This window comes from Pseudopodoces humilis, chromosome 9 (genome assembly GCF_049639895.1).
Source record: "Pseudopodoces humilis isolate 2021_Gansu_Grassland_sample_001 chromosome 9, ASM4963989v1, whole genome shotgun sequence".
Lineage (NCBI taxonomy): Eukaryota > Metazoa > Chordata > Aves > Passeriformes > Paridae > Pseudopodoces > Pseudopodoces humilis.
Genome location: NC_142208.1, coordinates 25,072,663 through 25,086,789, shown reverse-complemented (window position 1 = coordinate 25,086,789; position 14,127 = coordinate 25,072,663). Strand labels below are relative to the sequence as shown.

Genomic DNA, 14,127 nt, shown 5'->3' with positions numbered 1-14,127 from the left:
TCATCCATGGGACATTTACTCTCTACTTTGCTAAAGGCATGCTGAATGATGTATCATGGTCTACTGCTTACTCTGTGGCTTAACTACTCCATGGCAATATAACATTATATCTGAAACCTTACATTTGAACAGATGATCTTACTGCCCCAGTGTTCCTCAACCACACTTCCAGCTGCAAGAAATCCAAAGAAAAGACAAGGTCTCCCACAGAACGGCTTTACAGAGATTTGTGTCTGGGGCACCTCAAGGTCAAGATTTTTTGTGATCCCTGAAGTAATTACACAAGACCCACAGAGGGATCATATTTTATGAGTTCTCAAGGGAACTCATACACCCCTTTGTGCTGATGGATGTTGAGTGATCTTCCTGTTTCCACACCAAGACCCGGGACATATTACCTGTGTGTGAACTACTCTTTTCCAAGCTGTTCCTGACTTCTGCTCTGAACCTGCTGCTTACTCATCCTCCCCAGGAACAATAAGCAGCAACCAGGCTTCCTTCCTAAAACAAATTACTCCTACATTTTCTAACATTTCAGAGAAAGAGATACAAGAGGGACAATGTGCATTTCTCTTTCCATGGGGCTGATTATTCCTTGTGAGCTCAGACTCCCACAAGGCCAGAACCCAGGTCCCAATGATGGGTTGCTCTTTCTTTTTTGCATACTTCTCCTCAAGCACCTTTGGAACTTCCAGGACTTTCATACAAAAGAGTGCCCTGCACTCCTGGCAGTAGTTACAGATAGCTGGAGATCATTGCATTTTAAATGCACCAGAACTGACCCAGGTCAGTTCACAGTGCATCTCTCAACCCTGGACAAACCACCTGGTTTTGGGGTAAGGCCTGGCAATAACAGCTGTATTAACAGCCCAGCCATCTTCCTGTTACCTGTCTCCTGTTATCATCTTCCTCACAGATACCCTGAGCTAGACTACAAGATCCAGAAAATAACATGTAACAGTCCGGTTATGGATGCCAAAGAATACTCTTGGATTTATCATGGGAATAATATCCCTCAACCTTTCCATTACACCAGCAGATTTTTGCATGCCTTACGACACCTGCAGGATGCTGAATGCCCAGCTGCTAGCCTGCTGCTAGATTCAGGCATCTGGACAGAAAGCTTCAGGGAAAACTGGATACAACTGACTACTAATAGTTATGGAGTCAATTTTCTAAAGTAACTGGCCTTCAAAGACCCAGAAACAAGGCCAAGCAATCTGGTTACAGAAAGGCCTCTCTAACCTTCTACTGTTTTTATTCAGAGGCAGAAATCCTGCATGTAAAAATGCACTAGCTTCCCGTGACCTAGTAGTTTACAAGAGCTTTCATTTTCACTTGGTCAGGCATATACTGTAAAAGAACTGGCTGACAAATTTTACAGATGAAGCACATGTAGTAAGTAAATAAATCAAAGGCTGCCTTCCAGGCTGGGGAAATGTAGCCCTTTGTAAATATTATTTGGAGAAGTACAGGCCTTCATACAGGCACTTTTAACTTCATTAGAAGCCTAGTGAATCTACCATGGACATAACAAGAGAGACAGACCAGACTAAAAGAAAGATGGAAGGATTTCTTGCACGTTTTTTAACATCTTTTCTCTATCCTTTGGATTATTTATAGCCATTATAAAATGGCAGTGCATTTGGGGGGGGGGGGGAACTAAAACAACAAAAAACACACAACATAATAAAACATCAATATAAACAGGCACAACCCATGTTCAAGTATTAAAGAACTAAATTCTACAAGCTGCTGTACAAAGCATCCAAGATTTAGGGCTTGATCTGAAGCCTAAGTGGAAAGAAGAGAAAAGCCAAGGGAGGAAGGAGATGGGTGGAGAAAGGAAAAGAACAGCTTGGTCAAAGAGAAACAAATCTTTTGAGGCGATGCAAAGCCTGCCTTCAGTGTGGGTAGGGGCACTGCCCTGCAGTACTGCAGCAAGCATGACATGGCACCAACACAGAAACTGTTCTGTGCAAGAACTTTCTGGCTCCTTATGCAGGCCTGACTGCCTGGAGAGCACATGGCAGTATCTATCTCTGTCTGGCTGATCAGAGGCCAGGGAACTTTCTGAGCTGCAGATGAAGTTTTTGCATGTACTGCAATCCTTGAAAGATTTTGTTTCTGATTCTGGGGACCCATCTAATACATGGGTAAAAACAGGCTCCAGCAAGGAGATGCACAGATTAACTGCATATTGTCCTAAGAACCAAATTCTTCTACTGGCTCTGAACCTTAGGTCAATGCTTCTTTATTCTTCTTAGAACCAAAGAATTGCTGAGGTTGGAAGGAATCTTTGGAGCTGATCTGATCCAACCTCCTGCTCAAGCAGGGCCACCTAGAAGACATTTGCCCAGGATCAGTCCAGATGGCTTTTGAATATATCCAAGGATGGACACGCCACAACCTCCTTGGAAAACCTCAGCCAGCATTCAGTCACTTACACAGCAAAAAATGTTTTTCGTCCCATTCAGAGAGACCATCCTGAGTTTCAGTTTGTGCCCATGCACTGTCTCTTGTCCTGTCACTGGGTAGACACTTAAAAGAGCGTGGCTCCATCTTCTTTTCCCCCTGCTTTGAGGAATTTGCACACATTGATGCAATCCACCAGTCTCACTCCAGGCTTCCCTTCTCCCGACTAAAGAGCTCTCTCAGCCTTTCCTCATATGAGAGAAGTTCTACCCACTCGCTTCAGCAAGACCCTGTCCATATCACATAACATTGTAAGATTTTTTAATATACTCTTTTCTGGGCTCCTCCCTTCCCAATCCTAGTAGACGAGACTTAGTATGGAAGCTCTTATGTAATTTATTAAGAAAGTTTTATTTTTCACTTTTCTATTTGCATATTTATAAGCGAATTTAATGTGTGGTTTTCATTACTACTGGCACAGATTCCCATTGAATGCATTCGCTACTAATCTGTGCCAACAAAACTCCTCTGCACAGCAAAGAGTGATCAGAAAAAGACATTAGTAAGGTCAAAACAAATTCATCTTTAAGTGTGGCTTCCTGCAAAAAGTTTTGCAGCCGACAACCAAATCTCATTAGAATGTAAGATTAGATAACTCAACAAAAGGAGCAGCTCTTTAAGGAGAGCAATGGAATTGCTGCTCCAAATGATAAAAGAAGCGATGGAGTAGCCAATTCCTGTTAACAGGTGCGGCTCTGCTGATGCAGCAACAGTCACAACACCCACAGGATCTGCAACAGCAGGTTCTTGGCTGCAGACTCTCTCCTGAGTGCTGCCTTGCTACTTCTAAACAAGTAGGCAAAGCACTACAAACACACTTTACCTGCCAGCCCTGACAAGATGACTTCATAGGGACAGTGAGGCTTCAAAAGCACATTTGCTGTTGGCAGAGCTTCCTCTGACCCGCTCCACCAAAGCCCCAGAACTAAATGTCTGGGAACATGACCAGAGCTCAAAATTCATTGCTGATGAGATAGGATGTCTCCTTTCTTGAGGAGCCATAATCACAGAAATTCACCAATAAGGACAAGAAAACTATAATAAATATAGCATATATTAGCTGAGAACACAGGGACAAGCATATTCTTCCAGCTTCCTAGAACACTTCATTTTTTCCCCTCAACAAATTTCGTTAGTCCACACGGATTTCCTAATGCTTAGAAATCTAGACCAGAAATATCTTTTGGTATTAAATTCCCTAAAATTCACATTTTACTATTCTAATTTTCTGGAATTCAATGATGACTAGAGATCTGAACAGGTCTAAGCTTCCACTGACCCAGCTGAGTGCCTAAAATGATTAGCTTTAAAATTAAATTACGCCAAAGATATTTTTGGTTGGTTTGTTCTAGGATTGGGTTTTTTGAGGGTTTTTTTTCAAACTACAATTTCAAAGAGAACTTCCAGGCCAATGAAACACCTTTACTTACAAAATGTGGTAGCATCCAAGAGACAACAACTGATGGAGAGCCCACCTGTGACACAGAAGACTCAAATCCCTTGTTTGAATAAGACAGCCACAGCAGACACACCAAATTACACATATTTGTGTTATCTGTTAACCTGCCACAGAATATTCTAGGGAAAATATATGAAAAATATAAAATACAGCATGATTTGTTCACAGGGTCTGTCATCCTGTTCTCTGGACTCAGTAATATCCAAATCCCAAACCCACTAAAATACTGTGGAATATCATGTCTCCAGCACAATCCCAGCTATCCTATTGGAATACTCAAAGCATGAGTAGCTCATTGCTGACAAATGGATAACAAAAAAAAAAAAAAAGATGTTTCTGAAACTCTGACCCAAAAGCTGTAAACTTGCCTGTTCCTTCAATGTTATAAAATAATTAATGTAAGCCATAGGCTGCTTCCACACTATCACCTTATTCAGCCAGCAGCAAAAATATCCTCCATTAATCCACTGAGTCCCCTTTTGAAATCCATTTACACTTTTATTATTTCTGCCTCACAACATCCTGTAACAATGAGTTACACCAAGTAATTACTTGAGGAATAAAAAAGCACTTCCCTTTATACTTATTCAGAGCAAGGGCTTGAACTTGGATCTTCCACACATAAGATTAGAGTGAGTTTCTCCCTGGAGAGATTCTCAGTCTCTCCTGTTGCAGCTCTTTTGTAGAATATAAATAATTCAAGAGGGATGGCTGGGGCTCTTACCTGAATCGTGGCAAATTAAAACAAAACACAAGCTATTTTTTTCTCTCTACATTTTGTTTGGAATTCCACTTTCATGCCAGTAACATTTCCTCAAAAAGTTAGGAATTTGATAAATTACCTTTTCTTTTTGCTTCCCTGTATCCAGTCAGAAAACAAGATGTACCCAAAAGTTCCCAGGTCTAGTTATTTAACAGAGCATCCCAGTAGCCCAGTTTTGTCTATGAGATCAACACATATGTACAAACACACAACCTCTTTAGGTATATTCAACTAGCACATTCCCCAGCCGAACGTATCTGCAGCATCCATGGTCAGTGACCAGCCCAGTCCTCTCACAGCCACACATCTGAACATCAACAACCTCAGCAAAGCAGCCCCACTTCAAGCTGCAAAAGTGAACGGGGCACAGAGTGGGGATGTGTAGCACAGGCTGGACAGGAGTTACCTGCACACAAAAATGTGAACAGCTGTGCCCCCACCATGCAACACCAAAACGAGGTTCTGGGGCAGAAAGCAGCCAAAGCCAAGATTTACCTCTGTCTTCAGAGATTCACTGATAGAAATAAAGCATGGACATTTATTTTTAAAATAGCAGACTATCTAAAACACCGTTACAATTTGCAGTTCTGTTTTTATTCCTTCTCTCCAATTCAGTAGGAATTCCACCAAGGAATAGGGATGAGCAGATGCAGGAGGAAGCATATTAATAAATCATAAGTGTCATTAAAATTTGTAAACTAATATCTTCTGGGAAGTCTTGGCAATCGGTCTCAGAGCTTTCTTGGCAAACAAAAAATTAATAAATCCAAAAGGCCCCCCTGTCTGATGACATCCCCACCCTCACAGAAAGGTCACTGATGAAGCAATTAAGTGACAAAACAAATGGACCATTCAGCAGGCTGCTACACAAAAGAGAAATGAGCTTCATGAAACAAAAGGACTACGATATCTTAATAAGCAAAGGTGGGACTTCAATCCACACACCATCCCAAGACACGTACAAAGTCTTTAGACTCATCTGCTGGGCTATTATTTTTCATATGATTTTGCAGTGTCCCCCTTGGTCTCCAACATCTCTGAGGCAACATTAACACAATTAAAGCAAGGAACCACAAGAAAGCAAAGGTGTGAACATTTCTCTTCCCTTTTTGGAAAATCCTGGGATAAAACAGGGCTAGGGAAACATTAGGAATGAGGCAAATGAAACTTCTCTACAGAAGTTAGTCTTATACTTTAAAAATTAAGTATTAAAAAATTAAGCCTTATCTTTATTACCATTACTGATTTTGCCTAATCCTAAAGCATAGCCCTGAATTTAAGATAAGTCTATTAATTTGTATTACTGGTTTCCAAAACAGATATTTAAAATGGTTTTAACTCACACTATTCCTTGTTGCAATGACAGCACCTCCTTCTAGTTTGAACTGCAAAGAATGTATGCTCTGGACACTACCTGGGACTCTGGCACATTTGAGGAGGGATAAACCTATGGTTCAATCTGTTTAATTCCTAAAATACTTTTCTTTTTTTTTTTAAATTTTATTTTTAATTACCATGAATCATCCCATTCAGCTACACACAGCCCAGTCAAATCTGAACAATCCCTTCAGTGTATTTCCTGACATCCACAGTAAAATATTTGTTTAGATCACACTATTAAACAAAGGGCCACCATCTTCATTTGGCAGCTGCTAGCTCAGGAGTGGGCCAACCTTGCACCTACTGTTCGTGTCCCAAAGGGTTCCACTGTGGCTCCCATGCCAAGATGACACCTATGGCATCTATCACTGCTAGCCAGGCTGAACTGGACCAGAGCAAACTGAACCACCTACTGTGGGGAAACAACTAATAATCAGGGGTACTGGAGGTTAAGAACTGCATAGTTCTGGGATCTTGCTGAAGGTGTGCACTGATTGCAGCTCAGGGTGCTGGGAGCCTTGAGGAACAACTCTCGTCTCACACTGTGGTCAACTGCAGTAGTTCCCCATTCCCTTGGTTCTTCAGCAAACACAGTCTGCACCTAACAGCTCTCAACCACAAAGATATTCATAGTTGGCTCCAATAGCCTCAAAAAACTCACCATCATTAAGCTAAGATATTTATGCACTCTAGCCAAAAGCAACAGTAGAGATGCCAAACTTTTGGTTGCCCTGGTTTTCAAATCCAAGAGAGATCAGGGTGCTTGCACACACAGCTGGCTCCTTCCCTCCATGCCCTGATGGCTGAGTGCAGATACAAGAATCCCTTCTCCTCATCAGCACAGGATTTCTGCACTTCGCAGCGTTATTAAAAAGTGCCAAAAAGATGCAATAATGGGAAGCATTACTACTCTGAAAATCAGCTCCATTAATTTTACGCCTGAATACAATCATCCAGAAAATAGCACATATCGAAGATGCATGTCATCAGCATAAAAGTGGAAAATTATAAATGTAATCAAATTTGACAATACTGAGAGGAGATGTCAGCTGCTGGTCACAGAGACTGCATTTCAATACAGCAAACTCCAGCAAAACTACAATGCCCCAGTGGAGCCAAGCCAGTACTAAACAAGAGGTTGTGGCACAAACCAGAATTTGCCATTCACAATGCAGACTAAATGATGTATTGGCATTGGGATAGAAACAGTCTTAAGAAAGCTCTGTCATGACCTATTTCAGCTGTAGCTTGTTACAGAGAGGATGATATGGCAATTTGAGTCAGGCTTTTTGAATCTCCTGATCCCTGACTTTACTCACCAGTCTTAGAGGCTGCTATGCTTGGAGCAACCAGACCAAGCCTCAGTTCCCAAAGGGCACTTCACATTCACCCCTTCCCACCTACATCAGCCGTGTCTGAAGCCAGCTCTATGTGCCACACGCAAGCCTAGGGCACAGAAAGCCTGAGCTGGGAAATTTTTGCAATTCCAGAGGTACACTGACACATGCTGAGGGTCTCTGGGGACTGTGGGAGGCTTAAGAGGCAATTCCATGGGAGGAAACAACGTGAAGCCCTCTGGTAATTCAAACAGAACTGAATGAAACAGCAATGCACGACATAAGGCAGCCTGCAACCACGCTGAGGGGTTTTACTCCTCTCTGCTCCAAACTAGGGTTGCAGCTGCTGCATTTTGCAGCTGCCTCTACTAAAAAGCTGAAAGGGGGTTTTTTTCTAATTCAACAAAGAGACTAAGACAACAGACTAACCTCTTTAGGCACAGCAGCCACAAGAGTGGAAAAAAAAGCTTGGGGATTTTTGACTGCTGCCATGGAGACATAATTTCTTCGTTAATAAACAAGAAAACAAGAAGGAATATATATACAAAAAAAAAATCTTCAGCAGCATTTTAGCCTCTTAAACAGAAAGAGTTAATCACAATTTTGGGTAAATGCATGGGCCAGCATTATGTATAATCAGATAATTTAGCCAGGACAACAGCCAGAGGAGGGAACTCCAGGGGGCCTATCTGAGGTGGGTAAAACGGTAGCAGGGACTCAGAGCTGACACATGCAAGTGCTTGCACTTTGAAAGAAAATCTAAACTGCTCCCCACTGCCCAATTAGCTGATGTGTTGCAGTCATGGCTGTGGTATTGACCATAAATAGCACTTTGGTCACGTGTGTGTCTTCTGAATCACCCTGCTGTCTGTCTTCACCCGAGATTCCCTTGAGAGGGAAGCTGTCTTTTTAGCTACTGCAATCCAAATAAATAAATAAATAAATATATATATAAAATTAATACATTTCTGAGTGCTAAAAAAGGCAACAATGGAAAACCTTTTGTTCCAGTTACCTTAGCAGAAAGAAACTGCTGAATACACACTGGTTAAAACAGTTGAAAACATTTTAAATATTACAATATCAACTTTAAATACTTATCCAAAATACCATGTTCCTCAATACTGTATAGCTTAAACAATTCCCACGAAGAGTCTGGCACCTACTCCTTAGAGAAAGAGTTCATATTTCATACAGATCACTCCTGATGCTTACAGCTCCTTGTGGACAATGAAGTTTGATGGAGGGATCCTGGCCTACAGACAGCCTGGGAATTAGAGTCTGGGAATTTGAAATGCTCCAACAGCATTTCCAATCAAAACCATATAAGTTTACAGATTTAAAGGGAAAATTGTTTTCCTTTTGTTGATGGAGAAGAGGTGTTAGTGGGGTGAAAAAAAAATTCTACAGAAAGCATATGGAAATCCCTTAATCCATTTTTTATTTAAAGCTGGCTGGATTCTCAACTACACAGATAATTCTCTGGGAAATGAGAACTGATGAAGGGTTTGCATGTCTAAAAGCTTAAATATTTTTTACAGTTATATTTGTTGACCTATGAAAAAGACCTCTCTCCAGAAATTCATAAACAACTCACACCATCACAAGTATAGCAAAGTAGCAATAAAGTACCTTCCTTTCATAGGAGGAAAATTATCACCTCCACTCAACTCAGTGGGAAAATCAAAAATCTAAACCACAACTGACAGGTATCTCCTGTGATGAAGAAGAGATGTGGCACTCACAAGGAAGAGTGTGTGTGTGGGTGGGTGTTTTTTCCTTGAAGCTGACTGCTTCAAGGCTGGCTGCTTCAGTAGCAATAGAGACCTTTTCTGTGATTGTTTGAGCCCCAGAAGCATGAATTTGGCTATTAGAGCAAGGTCTGTGTTCCTGCATTCAAATGCTGACTAGCAGTTCCCCTGTCTAAGCTCTTATCAGCCTGATATAGGAGCAGTTTTCAACGTAACTTCTAATTCTCCTCTCTTCCTCTGTTGCTCTCACTCCCTTTTTTAATTACATTCAGGATGTTTTCTTATTGATTTACTTGTTTTTGTATTTAGATGCAGGGATTAGAAATTCTTTTTATATGGCAATTCAGTTTTCCATTAAAAGAAGCCTCTCATGCTATAAACCCAGGGGGAACGGAGGAGGAGATTTTGATGCATGGAGCAGGCGGAGGCAAGATGGTATTTGGAGATTGCCTTGCACTCTGCTCTATCTCAGCATCCTCTGCCACGTGATTCATTGCTCTCTGCCACAAAAGCCACACTCCTCTCTTGTGCAGGCAACTGTATTTGCCAAGTGGTCAGGATAGATATCATACTGCACCACTGCTCAGATGGGCAGGACTTCTGGCCAGCAGAAAGGATTAGTTGCATTTTCAGAACACAGGTTAAAAAAAACAAAACAAAAAAAAAACCAACCCCCACCACACCCCTTGGAAATGTACAGATCATCTTTTGGTAGTTAATCAACATTGCATTCAGTTTGTGACCAATCTGGGGGCTCAAAGAGTCTAAAAAAAGTAACTAAAGAAAGCAAATCTATTGTCAGCAAGCAGGCTTACATTCATTCTGCAAAAATAAACCCTGCTTTTAAAATTTTCAGGGTCTCAAAAAGAAAATATTGAAAAACATCAATTTAAATAATGCAAAGATTTAGGGGCCTGAATGTGCAAGTAAAACAGGAAATCCCATGAAAAGGAGTATTTATCTAGCTTATTTATTACACTTAGTATCTATTTGCATTTCTACAATGTCCTTTGCGGAGAAACAATCTGCATAGATGCTCTCCAGAATTCCACACTCCCCTCTCAAGTAAAACATAGCTTATTCCTGAATTCTCCAAGTAGAAAATAACGTTTAGAGCCCAGGAAATCTACCTACTACCTCTGACCCTGAGCTTTCCTCACAGACCTAGGAAAAACCTGGGAAGTTCTAGCTTCTGAAACTCTCTCAATCTCCAGCCCCACCAATGGCCCCTGTTTCACTGGAGACTAAATGCAGAAGTGTTCCAGAACATGCTGAAAGACTCTCACAAAGCAGCATGTATTCCCAGCTGGCCATGTGCTGGATACTTTCAATTGTATTGGTGATTAATTACATTTCAATCACTTTGAGAATCCTCCGAAAGGGGTGCTGTTATTACCTTTCTGCAGAGCTCAGGTGATGCTGCAAGCTCAGGATTAAGACAAGGTTTGCCTGTTTGTTACATTATTTATGCAGAGCAGATTGTTTGGCAATTACATTTAAAGCACAATCACAGTACCATTTGTACTTGCTACGTAAAGAGGCAAAAGTTTTTTAAGGCATTAATACCTTGAAAAGTACCAGGGTAAGTGGAAATGACTGTTCTCTCTTATTAGCTTGCATGGTTATTTATACTTTTGCAGATTACCATGGTGCAGTGCAATTAGGCTTCTTAAGAACTGTTCAAATTGAGAAGTTTCAAAAGCTCTACTGAGTAATTAACCCTCAAATACATTTACAGGAATAAAGCTGCAGCAAATGGCCAAAGCCTGTTCCAAACACGGGCTTTTAGACCACCTGTGAAGAAAGAAGTACAAGAGACCATCTGCCAGGAAGGGTTCCCACCCAAGCAATGCACTGACTTCCACCAACTACACCTTGAGCAGGTTTCACAACAGGTGTAATACACCAGGTAAATCTGGAACAAGGCACTTGGTCTCACTAGCCCCAGGCTGCCGGGTTTTTTAATTCTTATTTTTTTTTAATGTACCTAGGGTAAAAAAACACCTGATAGCAATTCTGTTAAAGGCATACCACTCCACAGGCAAGATGAAACAATTTGGTGATTTCAAAGGTCAAAGAACTGACCTGTTTATAGGGGTGAATTTGGGGACTGAGGGGATTTTAGGTTACTTCTTTATTTTAAATGCAGACACATACTTCCAAACACACACTCTCCAGAAGCATGTTTGCCCAGGGCAGGACAGTCCACCTCCCATGCCAGCCTAGGAACAAGGCAGCTCTGTGACAGCATCCAAGTACACCCACAGTGGAGACACCAGCACTCTGCTGTGGCATCTCTAGTCCTTCAGCAGCTTTCTCTCCCTACAGCCCAACACACAGGCACTACCAAGATGACCATCTTATCTCACAGGGGTGAGGAACACAGCTAAGATTTTATCATACACTGTGTTTTATTCCTTCTCAGACACAGTTCCAGCAAGTGTGTACCCATCTATAGAGCCTGTTCTCATTGCCAGCCTCACAGCAGAGAGGGGAAGGAAGGGACTTCTCTAAGGACACTCAAAGGTGAGAAGGAAACCAAGCTCCTCTGCATGCCAGGGAAGTGCCATTATATGATGAAACCCTCTTATTTGCAGACCTCACTTTATTAAAGGAATATGTCCTAATCATGTATCCCTTTTGCAAAGAGCAACTCTATTTGTCTCAGATTCTTTGCCAGCTCCTCCTCTGATGAACATAGACACTCCCCCATGCCCACACCCTGGATCACCCCCAGTTTTGGAAGAGATACAGTACAACCCTCCATACCAGTTGCTGTGATTTCCACAACCCACGTACCTCCACAATGAACTCTCCGTAACACTCCCCAGGTTGAAGTCGTAGAGCTTTGTGAGAATGAGAATCACCTAGAGAGGGGAAAGGGAGGGAGTGAGAAAGAGAGAAAGGGAAAAGAGAAGAAAAAAAAAGGTTGATGTTAGATTTTGTAACAATACACAGGGCATTTGAAACCACCCAAAGGAGAGCTGAGCATTTATCCATTAAAGTTGAAGTATTATAGGATAAAGTAGGTTTAAAAAGTAAAATGGGAAATCATTAGCTTAGTGCATTGTATAACCAGTAACACTTATTTTAATCCCAAAATGTTTTGCATTTGAAATAAAACATGCCGCCAGGAATTAATCAGATTTTGTGAGCTGACCTCTCTGCAACTACAATTATTCAAAGTCAGGGATGGAATCAAATGCACCCTTGCTAATTCAATAGCTCAGTCTAAGATTACAGTCAACTTCTTTTGTCTCTCAACATTCTGTCACTAATTATTCAGTCTCCATGGAAAGAACGGGCAAGTTTTTTTATGCAGATGCCCCATGCAAAAACATGATGACCAAAACAGGCCATCTTGCCTAGAGCCAGCTCTGTTTTCTCTATCTGCTGTCACTGACTCCAGAGCATAGGGATTCGTACATGCCATCACCTTTCCACAGTAGTAAGAGGGACATGTAGTGTGACATTCTACATATGCACTGAGCATTCTACATATGCACTGAGCATTCTACATATGCACTGAGAATGTAGTGCATTCTACATATGCACTGATGTGCATCCATATGCACAGACCTCCACCTGGATCTGCAGTGCTCGAGGAGGGTCAGAGGCTCCAGGGCTCACTGACTTTCTGGAGAAAACACTCCTGAGTCATGCCCCTGCAAAGCTGAGGTTGGGGGAGAGGGGAGTTAAACAGTACATGGGGAAGCACAGAGGAATATACTTTCCTTCTGATGTATCTGGTGCTCTGACCTCAGATTTCACAGGTAAATGTAATCCTCCTAGTTACAAGCTACATTGCCCAATACCCTTCTCTCCAGAAAGGCAGTTATGCATTCTGATAATGCATAACTTGGGAGCCTTTGTGCAAGCTCCCAGGCTCACATGGGACGGGAACTTGTGCAGAGAGAACACAGGTTTCTCACTGGAAGGCAAGAGCGTCTGAGCATCTGTTCCTTGCCTTTTTAGCATAACACCATACAGTTCATTCACTTGGATTCTACAGGACCAGCCTCAAGGAAGAGCTCTAGGGTGCCTCTTCATTTTTGTTTTGCACAGTTTTAACATTTCAGCATCATTTCCTCCTTGCAGGACTCAAGCACAGGCCAGTTTCCCTGACATCTGTGAGAGAGCATCTAGGGCAATGAGCAGGTTTGTGAGCAGTTACTTCACAGTTTGCCTAAAAGGTGGGTCCAAGTGAGAGATGTGTCTCAAATGGCTGAGTTCATTAATGTTTTCCTATGCGACAAGGATCTTTGCTCATACAAAGGCAGGCCTCCCTCCCTCCTCCTCCTCCTCCCACAGCAGTGGGACCAGCCATAGCTTTCATTGGGCTTTCCCAGCTGAAAGGCTGATGGGTGCAGAGTTTAAAGCTTTGCAGAAAAATGCCAAAGGATTAATCAATATCACAGCTGCTGCAGCACTTGCTTACAGTCAGCATAATACCAGGAAAAAACCTGTTCAAATTGTAAGGGACCTTGGTACGTGACTATGCAATCAGTGCCCAACTTAATGGTTTTAGAATAGATGCTCCGAGCATTCCTCCCTCTCCTGGATCCACTTTTACTATCCTATATTGCATTTTTCCTTTTATTTCCCCATGCAGAGACCTTTAGGAAGAAGATAATAGCCAAGCTGCTTCCAGCAGGGTGTGAAAAGAAACCTACCAGGCAAATTTGAGTCAGCATATGCAAGTCCACGTCACCTGAAACCAACACTATGCTATGGGGAAATAAGGCTAACATCCTTTTTTAATGCAGCTGAAACCCTGCACACACCTTCCCATACAAAGGGGCAAGAGCCAGCTGCAAGTTGTAGCAACCCAGAATTGTATGGTTTGTATGCCTCCTCCCCTTACACCCAGCAGGACAGCCTTCTCCCAGCTAAAACCCAATGAGAATGACATTTTTAGGATGTTCCCTATATTCCCACGGGCACTTGGCCAGCAATCCTCTC

At 42.0% G+C, this 14,127-nt stretch overlaps 1 protein-coding gene across 2 annotated transcripts in view; it reads right to left on the bottom strand.

Annotated features, from left to right (window-relative positions):
* Positions 1-14,127, bottom strand: part of SORCS3 (sortilin related VPS10 domain containing receptor 3) — a 267,664-nt gene that overhangs the window by 166,247 nt on the left and 87,290 nt on the right. The window contains exons 1-2 of one of the 2 annotated variants that reach the window (XM_088059520.1): positions 13,839-13,915; positions 11,965-12,032 (exon numbers count right to left, since the gene is read on the bottom strand). In XM_088059520.1, the coding sequence (XP_087915646.1) occupies positions 11,965-12,032; positions 13,839-13,859 (89 nt within the window). In that variant the 5' untranslated portion in view covers positions 13,860-13,915. Of the gene's footprint in view, positions 1-11,964; positions 12,033-13,838; positions 13,916-14,127 lie in introns of those variants that run through there. The other variant, XM_005520720.2, reaches the window with a different exon arrangement.